The following is a 25,163-nucleotide window of genomic DNA, read 5'->3' as shown; positions in this document are numbered from 1 at the left end:
GAGGCTTCAACTTGATGAACCGAGTCTATTTCAAGAAAAAATGTTTGCCTCTTTCAAAGGCTTCTTGGCTAGAATAGCCCTTTTGGATATTTATGGCTGGTGACAAAAGGGGATAGGAACAGCGCTGAATAACTTCCGGTTTGCTAATTTGTGTATGTGTGTGTGTGTATACGAGGGGGCCGATACTTAATGAATGATTAGCTTTGGGTTAACAGTCATCTACCTGGCTTCCTTGCAATAAAAACAACAATCTGCAATTTTAACAATAACTCACAAAAAAGAAAAATTATATTACCAACATTAGATCAAAGTCATATTCCATACAGTAGCCTGGAGACCAATTTCACGGTGTAACAGCCAACGAGCTTTAAATTCCTAGAGAGGGTCTATTGTTTGTGGCTTCCTACCTCTTTTAAATAATTATGTCTGCATGATTTTTCCATATGGGTCACCTACCATTCAGGGCTTATTCTTTCATGATCATTCACAATGGAAGACGTGAGTTAGGCCATGAACATACTGAAAGTGGCCGACAAGATATTTCGCAGAATGTTTCAACTGTTCTTGTCGATATAATAAAAGTCAGTGGGGAAACAACATTGGACTCCATTGACTTTCATTGTATGCACAAAAAACACTGAAATATTTGTGTTTTACAGAAGAAAGAAAGTCACGCAGGTTTAGAATGGCATGAGGTTAGTAATGATGAGAGATGTTTCATTTTTTAACCTGACTTGTCACTTGATCATTGAATCACCAGTGGGATTTAATTATTAGACAAGAAGGCAATTTACATAGCAAATGCAGTGAATGAGGAGAAAGTAAGTTAGGCAACCGCTCAAGTGTTCATTTATGCTTAAACTGTTTAACAGGGGATTTACAAGTTAAGTTAATGAGTTAATAAGAAGTTCCACTGCAGATCATCATCCTCTCTCAAAAAAATCTCTGAAATTCCAGCTCTAATTATAAGCCGTACAGTGGAGCCAATATGGAACGTCGGGTTAGATCATTGGGTGAGATATAAAAGCCATGCTACCGCTTTCCCAGACCAACTCCTCTTCCTGTCTCATTCAGGTAGGGGACAAAAGGGACAGGTCCCCCTGCATTACAGCCAATGGCAGTGGCATTCTCTAATAAGTGGATAACTGGATAAATTCAAGGAGAAATTGGAAAAGTAATATGTCACTGTAAAAATATCTTGTTAAATTGGCAGCTGTGATTGTCAGAAATTCACTATAAAAAATACAGTGACAATGTTTCAGGTATTATGGGATGGCATCTTGGTATTTTTACAACAGACAAAGACTAGATATTAAATATAAAATAATGCAATGAACATTAACTAAATAGATAATGTAACACAAAACACTCTAATGTACAGTAAAAATTAAATAAAATATAATCATATTTGACGTATCACACAGGGACTTCAGGGAATGCCTTTTTACAGTTTTTTTAAAGTAAATTATACAGTCATTTTATTTGCTAAAACAATCAATTTGATAGTATTTTACAGTACAATTACATATAATGTGATACTTAAGGGGTAATTAACCACTGACAAGATGGGGTTGTAATAAAAATTGGCTGTCTATGCAGTAGAAACGTGATTTTTTTTTTTTATCAGTGCTACATAACTAAAGAAAACAGAGAAAAAGGACTGTGGTGAAACTTCAATGATCTTAATGCACTGGGCTCAATCAGACTATCCATGAACAGAGATACAAAAGTTCAGAATTATGATCTGTGGTTTTCACAAAAACCATAAAGCTGTCCAAAGTCTGCCGGATGACCCGTTTTGAGACTTCAGTAGACGGAAAAAATACACATTGTTAATTTACTTAATAATAGAAGTTGAACTTAAAGTTTTCACTGTGTGTGGTAAGTAACAGTTGACCAATTAATGGGTTTTTACTGCATTTTTACAGATTCCCCCCCCCCCTGGAAAAACTATATTCTTGTTTGTACTTTTTGATTAGCGTCAAAGATGGTTTCTGGAGGATGCCAAAATACCAAAATCTTGTGAAATCTAAGACACATAAGCTTAGTCTCACTCTGTTTGCACCATAATCCTCCTCATATGCATCTACCATTTCAAAATTATGCGGAACCACAGACTGCAGTGTCAGTACGGTTCAAAGTCTATAGCAGGGATGGGCACATTGGGCAGTGAGTTACACTCAAACAGAGGGAGGACTGGTCTTAATATGTGACAGGCAGAGGCACTGCTTCTGTTATAGCTTTGGGTTTCAGTCTCTGGTTAAAGGAAAAGCACTGGAATGTTGAAGAGAGCCAAAGACAACCTCCCAATGACTTTCCCCACGGTGAAGTTTCAGTGCTCCTGAAGTCATGGGGTAATGCACGCATGTGATCTCAAACAGGTCCAGTGAAATTTAGAGAACTGATTATATGTGTTTTAATTGGGGAAAAAAAAACATTAGATCTGGTTGAATGTAAGATATATATTGAGCAATGTTACTGTTTAGATAGATAGATAGATAGATAGATAGATAGATTTTAGTTTGCGTGTCATTGAAGCCATAAAAGTGATTGAGGATGGAAGCGTTAAAAAGGCTCCCTCATGCCATCATTCATCACCATTATATTACAGATGAACTCAAACAAGCACAGCATTATATGGGTACCACAAGGTCAGATTACTTGTTTTGACGCAACCAACATTAGCAAATCTTAGTCGTCCATCTTGACATTGGAATATGCCCTGCTATAAAGGCTTGTGCTTTTCCAGGACACATTATCTTTCCCTTGGGAGTAAATCTTTAACTGTACAGCAGGAGAACAATGTTAGATGACCTTATGAGATTTTCTGTGAATGAGGATGGAATCTTTCTTTTTTTTAAAACGGGAAGGCTAAAGATTTTACTTAATAAGCAGGAAGAGAAAGGCATTAAGTCAGCTAGTTTAAAATTCAGCCAAACTATTTTTTTTTTTTTGCATTGTCATGTGACAAGGTTGCAAAAAAAAAAAAAAAAGATGTGTAAATGAGGATTGAATTGAAGCACAGCTAGGACAGTAATAACTATTGACATTATATTCAGTTTAGTTCATATGTTCGAGATGTATTAGTTTCACTCAAAATAAAAAAAAACTGACTCAAACAGAAAAGATAAAAATAAAATATTATATTTTGTAGTAGCTATATTTATAAGCTTTACGCCTCCTTTACCCCCTCTAATTCACCTATTTTTAAAGAAATATTCAACATAGCCTAGTAATAAAATACCCCAATATTTCATTCATTTAACACAGTTCTGATCAAATCCAGAGTTATAAACAATAAAACTGCAGCGTTATTACAGGCGGTAAAGTCTTCACAGAGTTTAACATGGTTACAAATTACACGAGAGCTTATTACAGTAAACTCTACAGGTCCAGTGAAATTTAGCACTTTATAATAACAAACGGGAAATAAAAACTTACAGAGTCCATGTCGATCGGTCTTCATGTCAGGAACCAGAAGTAAAAATATTTGAATGAAATAATGAGATATTTATTCAAATCGAGGAACGTCACCTACGCCAGCAGTTTAAACCAGAGCAAGTGACATGAAGCTGCGCTGTCAGGACTTTTACTTTTAGTTCGTGGGCTGGACTAAGAGAAAACGCACATTCAGCCGCAAGCACACAGGAGCAGGTAAACTGCTAAATGTATTTAAAAAAATACATAAAAATAAATAAATAAAATAAAGAAATGAAATGAAATAATAAAATAAAATAAAATATATAATATTTTATTTCAATCATTTAAGAATGTAAAATTTAATAGTAATAAATCACATTTATATTTAAATTAAATGAAATGATCAGAATTAAAATTATTAATTAAAATGACTTTGAGAAAACATTTTTTATTCATTTAAAATGTATTACTATTACAGTATTGTTGTTGTTGTTTTAAATATATTTTAAGAACATTTACATTAAAAGATTTACATTAAAACTACAGGTTCTCCAAAAGGGTTTAAGTGTCTGCCTCAAGTACGCTGTCATTTTTACATTGATTTAGTGTGTGTGTGTGTGTGTGTGTGTGTGTGTGTGTGTGTGATGTGTGTACCTGTTTTTCTATTCTGGTGGTGAGGATTTAAACCTGAATACACACAGACTCATGGGGACTCATGTCATGGTGGGGACCTAAATTGAGGTCCCCAAGGGTAAACAAGCTAATAAATCACACAGAATGAAGTTTTTTGAAAATCTAAAAATGCAGAAAGTTTCCTGTAAGGGGTAGGTTTAGGTGTAGGGCAATAGAAAATATGGTCTGTACAGTAGAAAAAGCATTACGCCTATGGAGAGTCCCCACAAGGAGAGCAAACCAGACATGAGTGTGTGTATGTATGTGTGTGTGTGTGTGTGTGTGTGTGTGCATGTGTGCACATGTGTGTTTGTTTAAATAGTTTGAAATCATAGTAAACATGTATTCAGGATATCCTTAATTTAAAAAAAAAGTTATTTAAAGGTATATGTGGGTTTATTTAATGGGCCAAGGGGCATTAAAATTGATCTGTAACCTCACAGCTCTTATATATATATTTTTTTTCTCGATTAACATTTTTAGATTTCACAAAACAATCAGGCAGCACACGTCCCAAGAAGAAGTCAGACAATGTGTATAGTTTTGTCTGAACAAAAGAAATGGCTCTGGAGTGCATCATGGAGGGCACATTGCAATTGAACAAGGCCTGAATAAAAGAAACTAAGCATGTTGGAGGAGTGTGAGCTTCTCCAAACTCTTGTTTTCTTAAGCATCTTGGCAGCCCATATAAGTATTATGAATTCTGTTTCCTTCAACAATATGATGAACAGTACAGAATAGCTTATTCGCTGATGCATAAACAAAGGATTGCCATGTCACGCCTCCAATGAATCTCAGGGACATTCGTAGAGGTCAAAAACTTGGCATGGCTATTTAACTCGTATTTCTTTTTCAAAAACAAGAGTGTTGACCAGTTGGGCTGATCAAATGGGGGGAATTGATTTACATACTGTACATTCAGGCTTCATAAAGGTCAAGCATTTTTCTTGGTTTTTTTTTTTTTTTTGCTTTTGCAGCTACTCACTTATCTTCTGGATGCACTTTGTCATGTCCACCTTGACCTCCCTGCTAATCAATTATAAGATGCATGCTATATTTTTCAGTTGAAACCCAACAAGGACATCACATACTTGTTCCTGTTGATTGTCAGGGGGCAAAACGCACATCAGGCCACAATTGGCGCCACATCTAAGACGAGAACTAAATAAAGAGGCACTGTATAAAGAGAAGCTGCAAACTGGGGTGAATTCTTGGCTTGGGGAGCAGGAAATAGCACCACATAACATTAACTTTGTCATTGTTGTGTGTTTGTTGGTGCATTCTTTGCTCCTGTTCTGCCTACGATGTTCACCTTGGCGACGTTTCAAATATTTCTCAACAGCCCAAGTGATACAACATCTGGCCCATGTTTTATTTGATGTGCTTTAGCAACATTTTGTGTTTTTCAGATTGATTTTTGTAAAATGTTTGTTTGACCAAACATGATGATCCCTTTGTGAGGGATCCTCTTTCTAAAATCTAATATCACATGTTTGTATATCATTTATAAAGACCCATATATACTGGTAAAAATACAATTATTATAAATATGTGTAAAATATTTAATTTCTATTATTTATTATATTATTTATCTCTTATTAGTTTATATTTATTTATTTATTTAAAAAGTATCAGATTATAAAGTATTTATTTATTTATAAAATATAATTTATAATGACCCATATATACCGGTAAAAATACAATTATTATAAATATTTATAAAGTATTATGTGTAAAATATTTTTATTATTTATTCTATTATATATCTGTTATTATTTTATATCTATATTATTTATTTAATATAAAATAGTATATTTTATATAATAATTAAATAATGTGTTATAATAATTACATTGTGTACATTTTTACCCATCATTAAGTGTACAGTTAGACATGCATATTTATTTATTTAGTCATTTATTTAAATTGTATACTTTTACATTACACAAATTAAATAATTTTAAATTATAATAATTATAAGTAGTGTTAAAAACTGATTTTAATTGCATAGTTCACAATATTTTCAAATCTGCAAAACTTGTGTATTTAAATGAGACATACATATTTATTTATTTAAATAATTATAAATAGTGAAAAATATTATAGTCATATCATTTACATTATTTTAAAATGTGTTTAAATAAAGACACTACAACTGTTTTTAAAAGGGGCTCAAATGTCTGTCCATTGCTGAATGTAAAGTCCTACTGTGATTACAGTACAACACACTATTCTTGGTTTCTCTCCCAAAGTGGTGTGCTCACAGTCACATCCCTGTTTGTCACCACTATTATGCAACTTCTTGCTGGCACCTTAGTGAAGGGTCAGCGGGGTATGGTCCAATCAGAGCCTGCCTGCATCCTGCAATGGTGCTCCATATGGACCACAGGAAAAGCCCTCTGCATCTGTGCTGAGAGAAGTGCTCTATGTCATACCACTAGAACAGCAGCCCTGACCACAGCGAGCAATCAGCCGCAGCCTTACTGACACGCTCCAGTGTGGTGGATGCCAGCAGAGGAACAGGGGCTATCCTTTATAGGGCCCATTTTAGCTGGTAGCATCCTGATTCTGTTTCGCTGTAGTGTGGGCATCTGCAAGCGGGAATGGACTGGATGGACGTCACAAGTGTAACCTTTTACATTGAGCGGGTCAGGTTAAAGCTAATTTAAGAGGTTTGTGGGGGAAGATATCAGTCAGCATTTGAGGAAAGATTGATTATGGCATGGCTTTGTCTATCCCAGGGTTTTATGGTTGTCATGTTATTGCTGTACATGTGTTTTCTATCGTCAGCATTGTCTGTTTACTCTTGGCACAGGTGTTGTTTTCACATGCTCAGAAAAAAGGTACAAAAGCTGTCGCTGGAGCATTAATTATCCTTTCAAAAAGGCAATCTTGATGGTACACATCAGTTGTACATGTTATACACGTTATATATAAGCACTTTTTGAAATGGACAGCTTTTGTTTTTCTTCTCTCAACTTATATTACATTTTTTAATCTGGTTTTGTTATATAATGAATGTTAAATAAAAAATATTATGACAGTATGATGTTGTGTGTTGTGTTGTGTTTTTATCATTTTAATTAAGATGATGTAATTTAAATCATTTTGGTTATATTACATAATATTACCTGGAAGTCTGCTGATGCCCCCTAGTGGGCACCGGCCCCCGACTGAGAACCACCGTTCTATGGCATATTCATTTGTGAACTGGCAGCAACTATTCAAATAAGGCAGATGCCTTTGTGGAAACAAACAAACACACAAATCCTCAAAAGAGAACAAAACTACACAAGGTCAAAGAACATATAAGCCGGACTAAATTCAAAAACAGTTCACTTATTATTCAAATAAATTCATACTTCTTTTGTTGTTTATTTAAGAAAAACAAAAACACGGTTTTCCGTGTCATTTAAATGCAAATGAATTTTGCACATTGTTAGGCCTATGCAATTCAAGGTAACATGAAAACATTTTGACAGTTTGATTTTGGGGGGTTTTGTTGTTGTTGTTTAACATTTTTAGTATCAGTTAGGTCCCCACTTGATGTTCAAAGCCAAATCTGAAGTGAAACTAGTTGAAACCCAGCTGATTACAAAGACCTCTATCTTTCTGTTTTGAGACGAGATGTCCAGAGAAAGTGATTTCATAAGAATCAGTACCCGACACATGTGAACATCATAACATAGACGATGCTAAATAAATCAAGATGTACTCATATTCCACAATCATAAAGATCAAAACCGCTTTCCAGTTTTGTATATACAAGAAGTGTACAAAAAGTATGAAGACTGAAGTATACTTGGCATATCATTGGCACCGAGACCTACACAACATCCACTCAGCTCACCACAACATCAGAATAACCTTCTGCACCCAAGAGAAACAGCTGAACCCCATGACATTTAAACTACTATTATTAAAGTACAAAACGTGCCTCCACTTGTCATTTCAGCAGTTTTGACCCTATGAAAAGTCAGAAAGCCCTGTCAAACCAGAAAAACGTTCTTCTTACCTTGTTTGACAGTGAAGCGATGGTAAATCCCTAAAAGACTCAGAGCAGGGACATCCCAGTGTCCCAGAGGTTTTGTATCTGTGTATGTGTTTGTGTGTTAGTTTGTCAGGCAGTTACTGTAAGTGTCCAACTCAGAGAGTAACTAACTATACATGTGCTGCCGTCCAACTGAAAGTGCGTCCGAAGCCCGGGGCTAGCTATGGTCACTTCCTGAGTTGTTTTGGAGCGCAAAAGATGATGCTTTTTCCTCAGGAAGCCAGCCATCCCCTTTCCTTTCCACCAGCTCCGAGCTTCCCCCACCACCTCTTGGGCCTCTGGGATCATGGGCACTATGGCTCCATTGATTACTCTGGGAGGCGTGGATGCAGTACAGTAGTTTTCTGTTTATTTCTTTATTGACTGGCATGGATATGTGTACTTTTGACTAACATGATTGGTCATCATTGGTGTGTGGTGTGAGGGAAGTGGATCTGAGTGTGTAGGAGTCCACTGTCCTGCTCGGCTTTTGTCTGGAGAGTGTTTGTTGATGCTAAATGTCCTAACACATCTGAAGGTGTTTATGGGTTGAAAAAAGCAGGGCAGACTTGCCGGGTTGCTGTGCCCGGGTCAATGAGTGCACCTGCACCGTCTCTGCGTGGGGTAGTTTGTTTGTTTTCTTACAGCAAGACTCGGCATTGTATTAGACCCACGGATCTATAGAGGCTTTGATCAGCACTGTGGTAATCAGTGCTATTCATGTTGTTTACATCATTGGAACAAGCATGATTTTGCTGCTTGAAAGAATTTGCACTGCTCTATCTGAAAAGCAATGTTTCTTTTGGTTTCTTTTATCCCTTTGTTGACAGGCCTCACCGTCGACATGGTATGCTTCTGATATAGCATGTGCTTACAAAATGTTAACTTTGTACAGAGTTTAAAACTGCCATACATGTGTTTCCATCTTTCAACAAGCAATACTGCTGATTGATTGGCTGACTTGTTGTTTATGAAAGCTGAATAAGAGCTGCAACTGAATGCCAATGTCCGTGAATGAAACTATTACAGTGAAGATATTAAATTATAAAACATCTTCTGTGATGATTTTTAATAGAAAATGGTTTGTAAGTCAAGTGAAACACATTTATGTTATACAGTAACATATACAATAGCTTGTGTAACCAAAATATCTTAAAACAAGATCCTTGTTATGCACAGATGCATTACTGCCCTCTGCTGTCTTTTTCAGAAGGTGAGAAGATTTTTTTTATAGGATAGCTCAACATCTTTTGTTAGATAGATATATCCATAATTTATCCTGAAATTTCTTAATTTATGGTAAAGAAAAAAACACAAACTCATAAATCTGTCATTATTTAAATTTGATTATGTGTGTGAAATTAAAAGGTAGAAAATCAAACCTGCAAAATCAAATACAAGCACAAAACTATTTACATTTATGCATAATAAATACCTTAGTAAACATAATAATAATAATTAACAGAAGACATACAGTAGATTTATAATTATTTTATTTCACAAAGATATAACGGGTTATATACAGCATTATTTATTTCTGTGTTCTTTAGCTGGAGTGTTTTTGTTTCATTTAAAATGAAGGGATACCAAAAGATAAATAGCCCATTATTATTTTTTTGCTCAGTTTCACATCATTATAAATACAAAATAAAACAAACAAGGAAAACAGGCAAGGAAAAAAAAAAAGCTTGGCAAAAAAAATTTCTAGCACTCTGCCACTGTACAAACAAACATACTGGTGAATTACACAAACTAAATACAGAGCTAGAAGAGGAAAACTCAAGAATTCATTCAAAATGTGGAGTCTTCTTCAAACATACAATAAATTTGACCAGCTTGAGTAGTTCATATAGTAGCAGCAAACATATTAACAATACCTTATTATTTTGTCACAAACCAGCCTTCATTTCTACTGGGAAAAAGCTTAAGCTGTCAGTTTTAATGAAGCATATTAAATTCAGCACTGATATTCAAGACTTTTTCCTGAAAAATTATTTAATCCTGCAAAATCCAACCACATACATAAACAACACAACAGGGAATTACTGTAACTGATTTGAAATCTAAAAAGCACCTTGCAAAAATCGTTGGTCCATTTGTGGAAAAACTCATGGGTTCAGCATAATAATAATTAAACAATCTAATTTCATGAGAAAAATCCTTTACATGGGTCAGTATTTCAAAGGAAAAACTCTTTAAAATGGCTGTTATGCACTGAACAAATTGTTTTCTCAGGTGACCTAAAATTTACTAAATTAACTTTTTATTAAAGCCAGATACGTTTTTTAAATATAACCGAATAAACCTAGATATTGAAGAAAAATGCGATATGCGATAACGCTTAAAATAATGCGATATTCGATATGCGGTACGATAATGCTTAAAGTGCCACATGCTCAGATGAAACAGTTTTACTCAGCTGTTGCTGAGTCAGTTCTGTGAACTTCTATAACTATCTTGTGTCATATATATATGGTTATTTGTATGTATGTATGTACCAAGAGTTCCCGTAAAACCACAACAAATTCCTTGTGTTTGCGCACACTTAAGTGGTGAATAAAGCTCATTCTGATTCTGATTCTAATAAGAAAGCACCCCTACAACAACTCCTGAAAGTGAACGGTAGTGTTTTACTCGAGCATTACATAAAAATGCCATTTTAACATTAGTGTAATCATTTTAACATGAGTTTAGGAACTAAATAATAAAAAGGAAAATTAAAAAACTGCTTAGAATTTACTCTTTGAATTCAATATGCACTGATTCTTATTTAAGCTACAAAAGTTATTTAGGTAAGAGCAGTGAGTGATTTTCTCTTTGTCTTTTGTTCATGGCCCCAAATATTGCAAGCTGTAGCGATATGCATATTGCGATATGTACATGTGCGATATTTTGATAATTTCGATATATTGCACAGCCCTAAACCTGACTATACTGGGTTATACCAATGAAAGCAATTTTAAGGGATCAGGTAGAAATAATTATTTAAATGAACAAATACACGTTCATTATGTGAAATCACTTCTACTGAAACAAACAATTACAGACAAATTTATAATATAAAAATGTAAAAATGATAAAGACAACAGGTCCATGCAGTGGTTAGTCACTCAGTGTTTTACTCTGAGCTTTAGGCAAAATTTTTACATAAATATTTTTATAGGTTTTATTTTTTATTTTTTTTATTTTTTTTGTTACTTCACAAATTAAAGACAGCAATATGTGCTGCTGATGCCTTGATATGAAGCGTTTTTGATACAGAAGACTGAAGAGCTGTAGATGTTTGAGCAGGTGCTCAGTTTCTCTCAGTGTCAGGAGAGCCCTGGCGATCAGGGAAGATGTGAAGCTGGGAATGTTCAATCCCATTGTTGTGAAGATCTTCTTGTTTCTGCAAACCATGAAGTTTATTCACCAATTCTGTGATGAAGACCTGATGAAGACATGGAGAAAATCACACCATCAGAGAAGAATCTTTAAAGACATGATGAAATATGTCAGCAGTATCTGATTGAAAACAACGCAACTTATAAAAATAAGACCTGAATCGCTTTTAAAAGTATCGACTTGTCAATATAAACTTCTCCAATTTTGTCAACAGAGGGCAGCAAAGGACGATGCAATGGTTGTAGCCCAGCTCTAGAGGTTTTAGCTGGTTAGCATGTCTCATTTAGCCCCTACTGGTGGTTGTTGTAACTACATCATCTGGCTATAGAAAGCATTGAGTAAAAATATTTTATTTTTCTGGGTATTATCCCATAACACAAACATGTTTTGATAAAGAATTTTGTCTATTCATTAACACTCACTATTTCCTGCAGTGTGAAAGTGAGTCACTTTTATATCTACGATAAACTTAAAGACTTGCAGGGGGTTATTTCGTTAAAGATAAAACACTAAAGCTATGTGTGGAAATTGTGTGATAGAATTATAACATATGATTAGCAGAAGGGAGGGAGAGAAAAGGGAGGTAGGTGACATACTTCTGTGTTGTTTCCACAGGTATGAAGAATGTCCTACAAGAAACAGAAATAGATAGATTTAATAAAGAGCATGACACAGATCGTGTCCCTGCTAAAAAAACTTTTTTTAATGGTTGGATGGTTAATGCTGGTTTGATTCTTTCAACCAAAGAGATCTTGCTAGTTAAAGGAATAGTTCTTTAAATATATTAATTTTTTTCTAAAACCCTATGGGTTTCGATCTTATGTGGAAAACAAAAGAAGAAATTTAAGAAGAAGAAGAAATTGCTCATAAAAGTAGTTCATATGATTCATATTTCAGGAGGAACTGTTCCATTAAACTAGTTAAATAAACCACATACTGGTGACCAGTAGGTTTTCCTCATCAGTAGTTTCAGAAAGCAGATACCTTAAGCTTCTGCATCCTTTCTTCATCACTTTGTAGATCTAGTAGCTCGTCAATGTTCACTTCTTCTGGCATATCCTCTTCCTGTGAGGAGAGAAACAGTCACATTTAAAGGGGTCATATGATGCGATTTCAATTTTTCCTTTCTCTTTGGAGTGTTACAAGCTCTTGGTGCATAAAGAAGATCTGTAAAGTTGCAAAGACTAAAGTCTCAAATCCGATTCAAACGCGAGTTTTGGTGCAGTGTGGATTAACGTTAGCACTTGTTGTTTGTCATTTCTCCGATCACACATGCAGACATGGTTTTATGTTTACACGATGCGATGCAACGCAACGTGTAAAAAGACAGTATAAGTCATTATAATCCATAATTATGTCCCCACTGGATGCAACAAATGCCTCGTTTATAATGGGTTTTAATGTTTTTGTCTCGTCACACCGGCCGGACAGGGCATCACAATATGGTAAGGGCGTAACATTTGCGTCACACGCTTGAGGTATTCGGCCAATCACAACGCACTGGATAGCCGGCCAATCAGAGCACACCTCGCTTTTCAGACTGATGAGCTTTGTAAAAATCAACGCGTTTCAGAAAGGCGGGGCATAGAGGAGAAACAATAATGTACAGTATGTGGAAAATAATGTGTTTTTTTAACTTTAAACCGCATAAACAAATTTCATTACACCAAATACACAAAATAATGTTCTTTTTAGCAACATCATATGACCCCTTTAAGGCCTCTTCACACCTTCATGAAAAATGATGAAAATCTTATGTCACTCTCTGACAGTAGGTGGCACATCTGGAAATCAAGAAAACTCCTTACACAAACACACAGTAAATTTATGTTCAATAAAGTTACTCTGGTACACAAAGCAGTGTGCAACTTTTTTTGCTTCTGACACCCACTTGTCATGGAAAAGAAAGGAAGTTAAAAAGTATTTATAAGAGAGCCATTTCTGAGAGCACTGGCAAATTACAGAGCCATTTCAAATCTTCCGTTTATGTCTAAAATTTTTGAAAAAGTTGTGACTGCTCAGTTGTGCTTTTTCCTGCAAAAATTATATCCATTTCAGTCAGGTTTCAGTCCTCATCATATCACAGAAACCGCACTCATTAAAATTACAAATGACTTGCTTCTTGCATCAGACCAAGGCTGCATCCCATTGCTAGTTTTACTTGATCTTAGTGCTGCATTCAACACTATAGATCATGATATACTCATAGATCGAATACAAAACTATACAGGTATTCAGGGACAAGCTTTAAGATGGTTTAGATCCTACCTGTCTGACCATTACCACTTTTTTTAAATGGGGAATCATCTCAGTTAATGCCAGTAAAGTATGGAGTGCCGCAAGTATCTGTCTTAGGCCCTCTGCTTTTTGCTGGCCCTTTGTTAATATTATTAGAAAATAGTAGAAAGATTAGTTTAAATTGTTATGCTGATGATACTCAACTATATATTTCAACAAAACCAAATTAAATTTCTAAATTGTCTAAGCTAATAGAGTGTATTAAAGATATAAAAGATTGGATGACCAATAATTTTTTTCTATTAATTTTGATTATGACAGCCTTTTCGCATTTGGCTCCTAAACTCTGGAACAGCCTTGCTGATATTGTTCGGGGCTCAGACACACTCTCTCTGTTTAAATGTAGAGTAAAGACACATTTCTTAAGCCAAACATTTACATAATTCATCTAATAACCTTGTACTCCAGTTATATCTAATCAAATGTATATTATCATTCCTTGCTTGAAATGTTATGAACAGCAGCTACGCTAATTATTCTCTATCTGCTTTTCTGTTTCTGCCACAAGATGGGAATCCCAAGGTAACTAGAGATTACACAAGATTCAGTCTGGATCCAGCCTCTTATGAAGATTTGAGATGACCCAACACCTGAGTAGAGATGACGCCAACCCTCCAAGGACTTCAGATAACCAACCTTGAACCGATATACAAAACTACCACATTGTCCTTACATTACTATCATTATGAACACAACATATAATCATTGTTGTTAATCATGTTCACCATCTGTTTGAATGCATGTCATTAACTAACTGCATGATTTAAAGAACTGTACATCTCTGCCATATGGATATCACTTTGACATAGTCACCACTGATAAATTGCTCTTAACTGCAATGTAGAAACATTCTTTTTCTGTGAAGCTGCATTGCAACGATGTGTATCATGAAACACATTATACAAATAAAAATGAATTGAAAGAAATGTGAATTGAATTTCGAGATTCTGCTATTCACTGTCAATTACCAAAATAGTTTGTTAGTGAGCGCCACTAAGTTGAAATTTTATGTAACAGCAGCATCTCCGCATGTGACAAAAAGCACAAATCTTATTGGCTGGCCAGTGTTTTTCGCAGTGAGATTGAAAAGAGAGAACACTTTTCCAACATTCTCCATAATTAATAATTATATTTTAGAATACATTTTTGTAATTAATTAATTAATGTATTTATTTATTTATTTGCACCGACAGCATGCAAATGTCTGTGTTGATCTGAACAGATACTGTACTAACAGCCGCTCATGCAAATTAAGGCACAGTCATATTTTTGTGAAATTTTGCAGACACTGTCCACTGTCAATAGTTTCACAATGCATGAAGCACCATTTACTCAGAGGTCACTTGAAACCCAGCAGCTTTATATTGGTAAACACTGTGAATTTGCATGTTAAAAATTCAAATTTAAACCAGCTGTGAAATTTGTATGGGAACATTTGTGGGTAATATCCCTTATGTGAAATTCCAGAATGCTGAAGACCAGAAATGCAAGCTCATGTGAAGAAGTTTTGCATTAGGCTGCTTTCCAAAATTCAAGTTTGAATGTGTGTCTAACAGAAGATCAATACGTCACGTGACCTCTTAGCAGAATTAAAAGAACACAAACTTTAAAGCTACAGGTTTGCAGCATTGCAGGAAGATGAAGTAGAGCGTATATTTTTAAATTTAGTATTTATTATTGGTTATATGCTGATTTTTTTTTTTTTTTTTTTAAAGACACTACAGAGTATGATGTCATATCACAACCATTTCAAGAAATTTAGCATGCTCAAAGTCTAGTGTAACCAACACTTAATTCACTCATGGTATTGCACCATACAAAGCTAAATGTGACACTTTTAAAATGCATATAGCAGTGAATTTCTGCACCAAAAATTTGTCTAGGTGTGAAAAGACCTTTACGTTTAAACCTTACTTTTCATGTAGTGCATATATCCTAAATCCGACAGGCATCATTTACACTTTTATTTCAAATATTTAGTTCTGGATCTTTATCTGCTCATTATTGGTAAAAAAAAAAACTTATGAAAAAGTATGCTAAAATCTGACTACATCATTAATGCATTAACTATTAGTGTGAACAGAGCATTTACAATTAGACTTAATCCTTAATAAAAGAAACTCACAACTGTTACATGCTCTTGTAAACAGAACAGTTGCATTAGATATGCACATTCAGATGTATTCTCACTTGACTGCCCACCACATAAATCAATGAATCCCCTGCTAAGTTGTCTCTAAATGTTAGAAGTCATACTAAATGAGAACAGTGATGAAATCAGATGGTGCCATAGCATGCAGGTCCACACAGCATTATAGAGCTCGAATCAAAGTATTATCTCTTGCTCCATTCAGCAGCTGTCAATCTACCAGACAGCTGTCACTCAGCACTAATCTATTGTGTGGGAATTAACAAGTCCCGCCCTTCCCTTTTATTCAAACCACCTCAAATACACTTCCAGATAAAGCAGACTACTTATTTCCGATACTAAGTGTCTGCATTGATTTTAAAATCGTAACTGCAGTGGAAAAATAATTTCCAATAATAGGAAATGGTGTACCTGAAAAAATACAATCTATTATTTATGATACACACCTCTGTTTTAAGAACGATGTAATTTTCACTTCCCTTTCTATTGTGGCTTGGTGCCTTCGAAAATAGGCCAAGGTCAATTTTCAGATCCTTCCAGTAAATCATTTACAAAAACAAAAATCAAGCTTGAAACCTGCCACCCTCCAGAAAAGCAGAATGAAAACATCACAGCATATTTTCTTTTAATATATGCCAATCTGCTAATTTATTTGATCCCTTGATGCCCTCTGTGCTTGATCTTAAGCACAAAGGCTGTGATTTGATACGAATTCACTGAAAATCAATTTGCAATGTTTGTAAGAAAAGTATTAATGTCTGATTAATTAACAAAACGTTCAGAACAGGTTCAGATGATTCATGGAAAAGATTTGAATCAAGAGATTTCAGTTGTATGAACCACTATTATGATACATCTGTGGTGCTTTTGGAATCTTTTTTTTTGACCAGTACAATTCTTTTTTTGTTCCACAGAAGACAGAAAGTCAAACAGTTCTGAAACAACACAACACATTTTTGATTTAAAGGAATAGTTCACCCAAAAATTAAAATTAGTTGAAAATGTACTCACCCTCAGGCCATCCATAATGTATTCTTCATCAGAATAATAGTCGTCCTCTCACACCAAAATTCACCGACATATCTGTTTAGAATAGTTTTGGACTGTTTTCGCTTGTAAACGGTGCTTGATCTGTGCATATTTCTCTCCTGATTCAGACAAAATGACTTTTTCACTGGAGAAAGCAATATTATGGATAGAGGACATTTTTGCGGAAGAAACTTTGAAGTTTAAAATGTAAATCCAGCCTTGTTTATTATAAACATAGCTTTTCACTTCACATGGCATTAACTGGTGGTTTGGAATCATGTGGGTTACTTGTGGATTATAGTGATATTTTTTTCAGCTGTTTGGACTCTCATTCTGACGGCACCCATTCACTACAGAGGATCAATTGGTGAGCATGTGATGACAAGTACAAACTCATCTTGGATTTGAACATTTTTATTTTTGGGTGAACTATTCCTTTAAGGATGAACTATCGCATTAATCACAAAAACTAACTAGAACTGATATGACCTAAACTAACTCACAACATAGAATGTGGTGGGATTCAGTCTAAACTTACCAACTTAACACCAAGAACTACAACTGCGTTAAAATTATTACCAAAGCTCCAAATTTCCATCAGTATGGTGTACATCCACACAGCAGATTATGAGCTGGTCATGCAAGCCAGCGTGTTTCCTGATAAGGTTACGGATAACTACAGGGAACAGGGCTGGCGTGGGAGAACTTTCAAAATCCTGAAACTAACACCACCGTTGAAAGGTCAATCAGAGAAAGATCCATGCTGAAAGCCCTACCAGGGCATCAGTGACCTTTCTTTCAACTCCAAATGCCACTGAAATGCTGTGAAACAAACATAACCCTTCACATGCTGAACATACAGAGCAAACATACATGTGCCTTTGCTTTTGAGTTGTTCCTAAGCAGAGTAGTTTTGCACATTCAATGGAAAACTGAAAATTAGTATATCAAATATTATTTTAGACATAAATTCCTTAAAATAAATAAAGAAAAGAACTACACAATTCATCAAATATGCAACGGAGAATGCTTTTCAATAATCAATAATCTTGAGTATTTATATGTGTAAATATTCTTGTCAATTTTGGTTGGTCATTGATTATTTAAAGCTTGTCTCTGTAGTAATTCCCCAAAAACTCAAAAAATGTATTCTGACGAAACATGAGTTCTTTCACCTTTTACTGCATGCATGAGTGCTGAGTGAATCACTCAAACTGGTTTAGCATCAGTCGGTCCCCCTGGGCTGTGATTCAGTCTCTATTAATTCCAGGCCAGTAGCTAATGGGTAAGAGTGTGTTTTTTCCCTGTACTCTTTGAGTTGGGCTGTTTCTTTTCTTCTGAGTTTCTATGCCTTATTAACAGCAATGACCCTAATTCAAATGCCCATCTCCTGTGGCTTTCTGCAGGCATTTATATTTGGAATGGAAGACTGAGAATGTGACTAATGCTCATAAAACAGTATTTCCAAACATTATGTGTCAAGACAACTAGTCTGACAAGTAAGGCAAGTTTTTTTTTTTTTTTTATGTATCACTGGTGTTTGGTACGGCAGGCATGATTATTTTTATTGCTCATTCCTAGGGCTAGGGATTTTAACAATCGTCCTGTTTGAGCTACGATTTTGTGAATGCAATGAAGTCAACGGGGTCTTCATGCAATAGCCAAAAATACATTGTATGGGTCAAAATTATAGATTTTTCTTTCATGCCAAAAATCATTAGGTTATTAAGTAAAGATCATGTTCCATGAAAATATTTTGTAAATTTCCTACTGTAAATATATCAAAACTTAATTTTTGATTAGTAATATGTATTGCTAAGAACTTCATTTGGACAACTTTAAAGGCAATTTTCTCAATATTTTGATTTTTTTGCACCCTCAGATTCCATATTTTCAAATAGTTGAATCTCAGCCAAATATTTTCCTATCCTAACAAACCATACATCAATGGAAATTTATTTATTCAGCTTTCAGATGATGTGTAAATCTCAATTTTGAAAAATTGACACTTAAGACTGGTTTTGTGACCCAGGGTCACACACACAAAGAATTAGCTTACTGTTGAAATGTAGCACCAACAATTTGTCATGGCAAGTTTTGGGTCTCTAGACTCTATGGTGCACTTAAGAGATAGTCAAGAGAAAAATAAATGTAATATCTGAACTAAAAAAAATTAAAAAAATACCCCCAGACCAGAGGCTGACCAATCGTTGTAATTCCCCTGGGAAGAAAAAGTGCAGTCACAGTTATCTCCAGGACCTAGGGTAGAAAAAACCCATCTCCCATTCTTCCTCTGACGCAGCTAGTGGGGCGACTCCAGCATCTCCATTAGGAAAGTGTCAATGGGGGTGTCTCCAATCAGTTTAAAGAAGAAAAGGTGCTCCAGACACTTAAGGCCAATGGAACGCAATGCAGGAAGTCGGAGAAGGAGCTTGGCAAACCTGTGAATTAGCAAGGGAGCTGATTTTTTTTTTATGGCCTCTTCTATACTCTCACATCCATATGTGACGATAACGCCAGTCAATCATAAAAGAGGTCGTTTACATGTAGTAGATTTAAAGGCACAACACAAGTTTAATTCTGAGGGTCAGAGAGACAAAATTTTAGAAAATTCGCCCCATAACAGTACAGAACACTCACCTCCCCTGCTGATCTGGGTATTTTTGTTTGCAATAGGCCTCCAGGGACGCGTACACTTTCTCTCTGAGAAGCTCCACCTCACTGCTGCTAGTCAGACCTTTGGCATCTAAGAAATATTGGAAATATTCAGTACAAATATACACCATTCTTTGGGTTTTTCTCCAGTTTTGATGTCAAAGGTGTGCATAATATATGTTCTGCCTGTGAAGGTGTTTACATGCATAGTCAGTTTAAAGTAATGGGCCAATATTTAGATGTGCAAGTCAGGTTTTGCCTAAACTGTTTATGACCTTAACCTGATAATATAACTGTTTTAAGGTATTGATACGACACATTGTCAGGTTATTATAGGTACAATGCATCTAAAAATAAAAAATCCTGGCATCATGTTAGTTGGGCCCACATTGCCCCCCCCCCCCAATGACTTTCACTGTATGGACAAAAAATGTTGTACATTCTTCAGGATATCTTTTTTATATATACCAAAGATGTAAGAAAATTTTGGAACAAATTAGGTATAAGTAAATGATGACAGAATTTCCATTTTTGGGTGAAATTAAAGGAGGTACCTGAACCATATCTAGAAACCAGTGGCTGGTTGCATTTTGACTAGTCTTACAAGTCAGTCATTTAATTGTTTTTATTTTCTTTAGGACTGGCAATAACTTTTTTTATGCCAGTTACAGTAAAATGTAGGTCTAATTTGAATCCTAAAAGTAAGACTGATTACTCCTAGACTACTGCTAGTTTGTCAGACTAGTTCTTAAGACTTCATGCAACTGGCCACAGACTTGCAAATGGACTCTTCAACTTAGCCCAGTAAACCAACACCTAGAAACCACCCAAAACACCCTAGCAACCACATAGCATTACGACAAGGGGAACGCAAGATGACTTAAAGGGATAGTTCAAAATTTGGAACAACTTCAGGGTGAGTGAATGACAGGATTTCCTTTTTCTTTCTTTCTTTTTTTTGGGGGGTGAACTATCCCTTTAAAATTATTTAAAATAAACAAAAAATGCAATAAAATAAGCTAAAACAACTAAAAATAAAGATGTATAGCCTTAAAAGTGTGATTTCTAGACCTGGACAAATCATGTAAAATTATAAAATTTTATAACCCCAAGGGCATTTTTATAATACATATACTTATACATATATTTCTAGCTCTAAAATATTTTAGAAATTGTAAGCAAAAAAAATATATTTTTAAAAATCCTTATCCTTAATAAAAAATTGAAAAGTCATGGGGCCTTCAAATATTGTTGTGGACAATAAGGGGCCTTGGAGTCAAAAAGGTTGAGAATCACTGACTTAGAACATCCTAGAAACTGCACAGCAACCCCCTGTAATTTTTTTCCCTCCGAAATGTAAAAATTGAGTTCTACATTCAAACTCTTTCATAAAGGGACATAGTTTTGCATGATAAACTGCAAGTAATACTGCATTCAATCCAACTAAATCCAAGCAGAGTAAAATGTCAGATCTTCTGTGCATCATCTGCCCTTAGGACTCCATAAACTGTGATGTAACAGTATGCCGTTCCACATTAAAGGCAAATGTGCATGTGAGATCAACACGGGCTGACATGGTTTAGTCAAACTAATTACATTACATGCCTTTGATGGAATTGTTATCATTCATTTAATCTACAAGAAAAACACTTTTCACAAGAAACAATTTGTTGTTGTTCTTCAAATATTTGTGCATGCTGAATGATTTAATGCAGCCTGTGGTTAGGGACTTCTTTACAAGCTGACCATATTAGGAACAAGAACTCAGCTGCAGGTCAACTCTGAAAAGTCATTTTGTTTATAAACATTCTAAATGTGGCTAACAGTTTCATACATCTGCTGCTTTTCTTTTTGGTCCTTGTGATGCTGATATAAGCACTTTGGTTGAATCCATCCAGGTGCATTCAGTTTCTGATCATCATTCCCATGGGAATGGAGCTAGCATACAAACTCAGAAGTTATTGCATGACCACTTCTCAAGATGAACTGATAATGTACAGCAAAAAAAAAAGCCTTTTATGCATTTAACATGTAACATCTGTGTCTTTTATTGTGAATAACACAATAAATTCCAGCTAATGCTAAACTTCTCAACTGAATTTACATTAAGAATAGCGATAGCGAAAAATAGAGACCCAACCAGTATTTAATGCAGTCTGGGTTTTCTTTTACCTACCATTTCAAAGTGCACGACCATGTTAGCATGTGCCTAATTTGGCTATTTTATACCAAGTGACAGATTCATTTGCATCAAAATACCACAGACTATGAGTGAATACATAACCTCTGACATCAACAACAAGATATATGAGAAGTATTTTTTCCCTTATCAGCCTGTTTATTTAGCTACCCTAACCATGCATGATTACATTTCACAAAACGTTTGGATGTTATTTTTAGCATTTAGCTTTGTTTTATCCATAACTCTATCAGAAAAGACTAATTTTAGTCAGTTTAGAACAATTGCTGTTAACCATTACTCATTTTTGGATTACACATTGGATATGTCCCATCTGTAGTACAAAGTTTTGTGACTCTAGGTTTGGCCCATTTATGATGACATGAAATAAAAGAAGGAACTCTAATCTAGGATTTGTTTAAGCTTTTAGAGTACTTGATAGAGTAGAGGACTAATATTTCATGGGGCTTGTGATGCCCTGTCCGTGGGCCAGTTGGTACACTCTAAAAAATGCTGGCTTGTTTCAACCCAACTTTGGGTCAAGTATGGACTAGCCCAACCGTTGGGTTAAATTTTTACCCCAAAAGTTGGGTTAGTCCATATTTGACCCAAAGTTGGGTTGAAACAACCCAGCATTTTTTAGAGTGTAGTGGGTAGTCGTTTTGCAGGATGGGGGTGGAGGACAGTGGCAGGAGGGCTTTCTTTGTGTGATACAATGACATATGGGGTCTTCATTTCAACAGCCCCCATCCCCCTCACTCATAAGAGACACCCCATGAGACAAATATACCATCAATCAATCCCAGGACCATAAGAGCAGGACGTAGTTGGGTCTGCTGCCGACAGGAAATGAAGGAGGGGATCTGATTACAGCCTCAATGGGGGCTGTTCATTTTTAGCACCAACATCACATCATGAAGATTACAAAAAGATCACTGTTGGGATTCATCCAGTCATGATGCACTCTTAAAAAATTTTTAAAGTTGTCACTGGTGTGGTACCCTTTCAAAAGGTACTAATAAGTAGCATTTAGGTACCAATATATACACTTCAGGTGCTAATATGTACCTTTAAAGTACTATTATACTCCCTTTAGGGGTAAATAAGGTACAAAGATGTACCATTTGAAAGGATTACATCCCAGTGACAGCTTTTGTACCTTTTTTCTGAGACTGTGTGATATTATGCCATACTAGTGTGTACAATTTACATTGTAGGCTACTTCTTTATGGTACAGTTAAACAAATGTTAAAAAAATATATTAAATTATTTTTGAAGTTATAAATAAAACAGATTATTGGAGTAGCTTTTACAATAAAATAATATTTCATGTTAATACATACATGTTTGTCACATAAATGTCATGTTTTATTCAATGCGTTCCTTGCGGTTTCCTATTTCAGTGTACAATTTAAAGTAGAAGACGGTGCAAAAGCAGCTAGATCCTGTTTAAAAAAAGGATTTACATGACAAAAAAATATTTAGAGATTAAAATATGCTTCTTTAATTAGAAAGGCAAATTTGGAAATATACAAGTTGTGAAACATACTGCAGAAAACCACTAATTATAGATGTTGAAACTAAATGTGTTGCAACACCCCTTGGTCTCCCCTACAAATTTTCATAAGCGCCTTTATCGTGGCAGGATGCCATGTGCTTCCCAGTGTCAGAGCTCAAGCATCTCTCTCTCTTCACATCCACCATCACAAAGCCCAGTGACTGTGAATGTTTACTGTTTTCCAGAAGCCTGTTAGCGTCCCAGAGCTCTCCATGTAAGGCAGCAAGTGCACCAACAAGTCTTGACCGCATCTTTAAGAATTTAAGATCGGCCTCCTGATCTTGCTGCTCATGGGAACTGGACCCTCTGAGGGGGAAAAAAATCCCCTCCATCCTAAAATAGCCTAAGACACAGGAATGTGAACTAATTGGATGTAAATTGTTAGCATTTTTGCATATCAGACATGTTTACTTGTCTTGACCATGTCTAGTTTTTCAAGCCTCCCAGGAGAACGGGACAAGTAGCCTGATGTAGGCTAACTATGTGTGCTAAATCAGCGGAGTAAACGTATAAAGACCATTTAGGGATGCAAATCCCATGTCAAAGTGTGAGGTAAAAATCTTCACAACTTACTTTTGTGGTCTTAAAGATTTGATAAGAAGAATTACATAGTTCATTTAGGCATTACTACCCTTGACATATGACACTACAAGATGTTTATTACAATAAGAATAAAATAGTGATATTAGTGATATGAAATAGTGATTAAAAAGAGTAGAGTTTACATCCTGTAGGTTTGTCATAAAGTTGGAATTTTATATAATTTTAGTAAGGAGGAGTTATGGACATGTAAATATAGATAGAGATAGAGATATACAGAGAGAGAGTATAAATACAAAATACTAGCTTGTATAATACACACACACACACACACACACACATCCCCTCCATCCTAAAATAGCCTAAGACACAGGAATGTGAACTAATTGGATGTAAATTGTTAGCATTTTTGCATATCAGACATGTTTACTTGTCTTGACCATGTCTAGTTTTTCAAGCCTCCCAGGAGAACGGGACAAGTAGCCTGATGTAGGCTAACTATGTGTGCTAAATCAGCGGAGTAAACGTATAAAGACCATTTAGGGATGCAAATCCCATGTCAAAGTGTGAGGTAAAAATCTTCACAACTTACTTTTGTGGTCTTAAAGATTTGATAAGAAGAATTACATAGTTCATTTAGGCATTACTACCCTTGACATATGACACTACAAGATGTTTATTACAATAAGAATAAAATAGTGATATTAGTGATATGAAATAGTGATTAAAAAGAGTAGAGTTTACATCCTGTAGGTTTGTCATAAAGTTGGAATTTTATATAATTTTAGTAAGGAGGAGTTATGGACATGTAAATATAGATAGAGATAGAGATATACAGAGAGAGAGTATAAATACAAAATACTAACTCACCCTTCCCAAATACAGCTCGTCAAGTCCACAATCTATCCACTTTTCCACATCCAGGCGCCTCTGGAGTTCCTTTCTGTTATATTTTACTGTGACTCGTGCTTGTCTCTTCTGCACACTCAGTCCAGCTTCCCGGCTGGTGCCTCGGTTCGGTGAGTGGATCTTATTGTTATAACGCCTCCCCATCCGATTCGCAGCCATCTCCAGACTGACCCTCCGGATGGACACTGGCATGCAAATAATTGATCAAGAGTCTGGCGGAGTAGGTGCGCTGTTCCAGGACACCAGAGAGCGGCGGGCCGCAGGGTCCTAGAGCTGCGAGGTTAGTTACTGCTTACTTTCGCTCTCATCTCGGGGTCTGGCGACCACCAGAGGCCGACAA

The 25,163-nt window shown here is 35.5% G+C and overlaps 2 protein-coding genes and 1 long non-coding RNA gene across 6 annotated transcripts in view; all 3 read right to left on the bottom strand.

The window, feature by feature from the left end:
• The window catches only part of LOC107729130 (tumor necrosis factor alpha-induced protein 2-like), a 30,855-nt gene extending 22,560 nt beyond the window's left edge, over window positions 1–8,295 (bottom strand). For 2 of the 3 annotated variants that reach the window (XM_016539516.1, XM_016539518.1), the window contains exon 1: window positions 8,108–8,295. The gene's annotated coding sequence lies outside the window, so the exon portion shown is untranslated. Of the gene's footprint in view, window positions 1–3,441; window positions 3,530–8,107 lie in introns of those variants that run through there. The other variant, XM_016539517.1, reaches the window with a different exon arrangement.
• Window positions 8,296–11,226: 2,931 nt separating this feature from the next.
• Window positions 11,227–25,066, bottom strand: LOC107729097 (protein phosphatase 1 regulatory subunit 14A-like). 2 transcript variants are annotated; one of them, XM_016539458.1, is made up of 4 exons: window positions 24,785–25,066; window positions 12,491–12,571; window positions 12,103–12,135; window positions 11,227–11,552 (listed from the first exon to the last, which is right to left on the bottom strand). In XM_016539458.1, exons 1-4 carry the CDS (start codon window positions 25,013–25,015, stop codon window positions 11,418–11,420), a joined length of 480 nt encoding a protein of 159 aa, XP_016394944.1. In that variant the 5' UTR covers window positions 25,016–25,066; the 3' UTR covers window positions 11,227–11,417. The 2 variants fall into 2 exon arrangements, with proteins under 2 accessions (XP_016394944.1, XP_016394945.1); XM_016539459.1 differs by lacking the exon at window positions 12,103–12,135.
• LOC107729098 (uncharacterized) lies at window positions 19,084–19,724 on the bottom strand. Its single transcript, XR_001638555.1, has 2 exons — window positions 19,623–19,724; window positions 19,084–19,423 (listed from the first exon to the last, which is right to left on the bottom strand). It is a non-coding gene; the product is annotated as an uncharacterized LOC107729098 (long non-coding RNA).
• Window positions 25,067–25,163: the final 97 nt, after the last annotated feature.

Source organism: Sinocyclocheilus rhinocerous, unplaced genomic scaffold, assembly GCF_001515625.1.
Source record: "Sinocyclocheilus rhinocerous isolate Xijiao unplaced genomic scaffold, SAMN03320098_v1.1 scaffold1870, whole genome shotgun sequence".
In the NCBI taxonomy this organism is placed as follows: domain Eukaryota; kingdom Metazoa; phylum Chordata; class Actinopteri; order Cypriniformes; family Cyprinidae; genus Sinocyclocheilus; species Sinocyclocheilus rhinocerous.
Note: the sequence above shows the minus strand (reverse complement) of the source record. Positions and strands in the feature narration are given on the sequence as shown.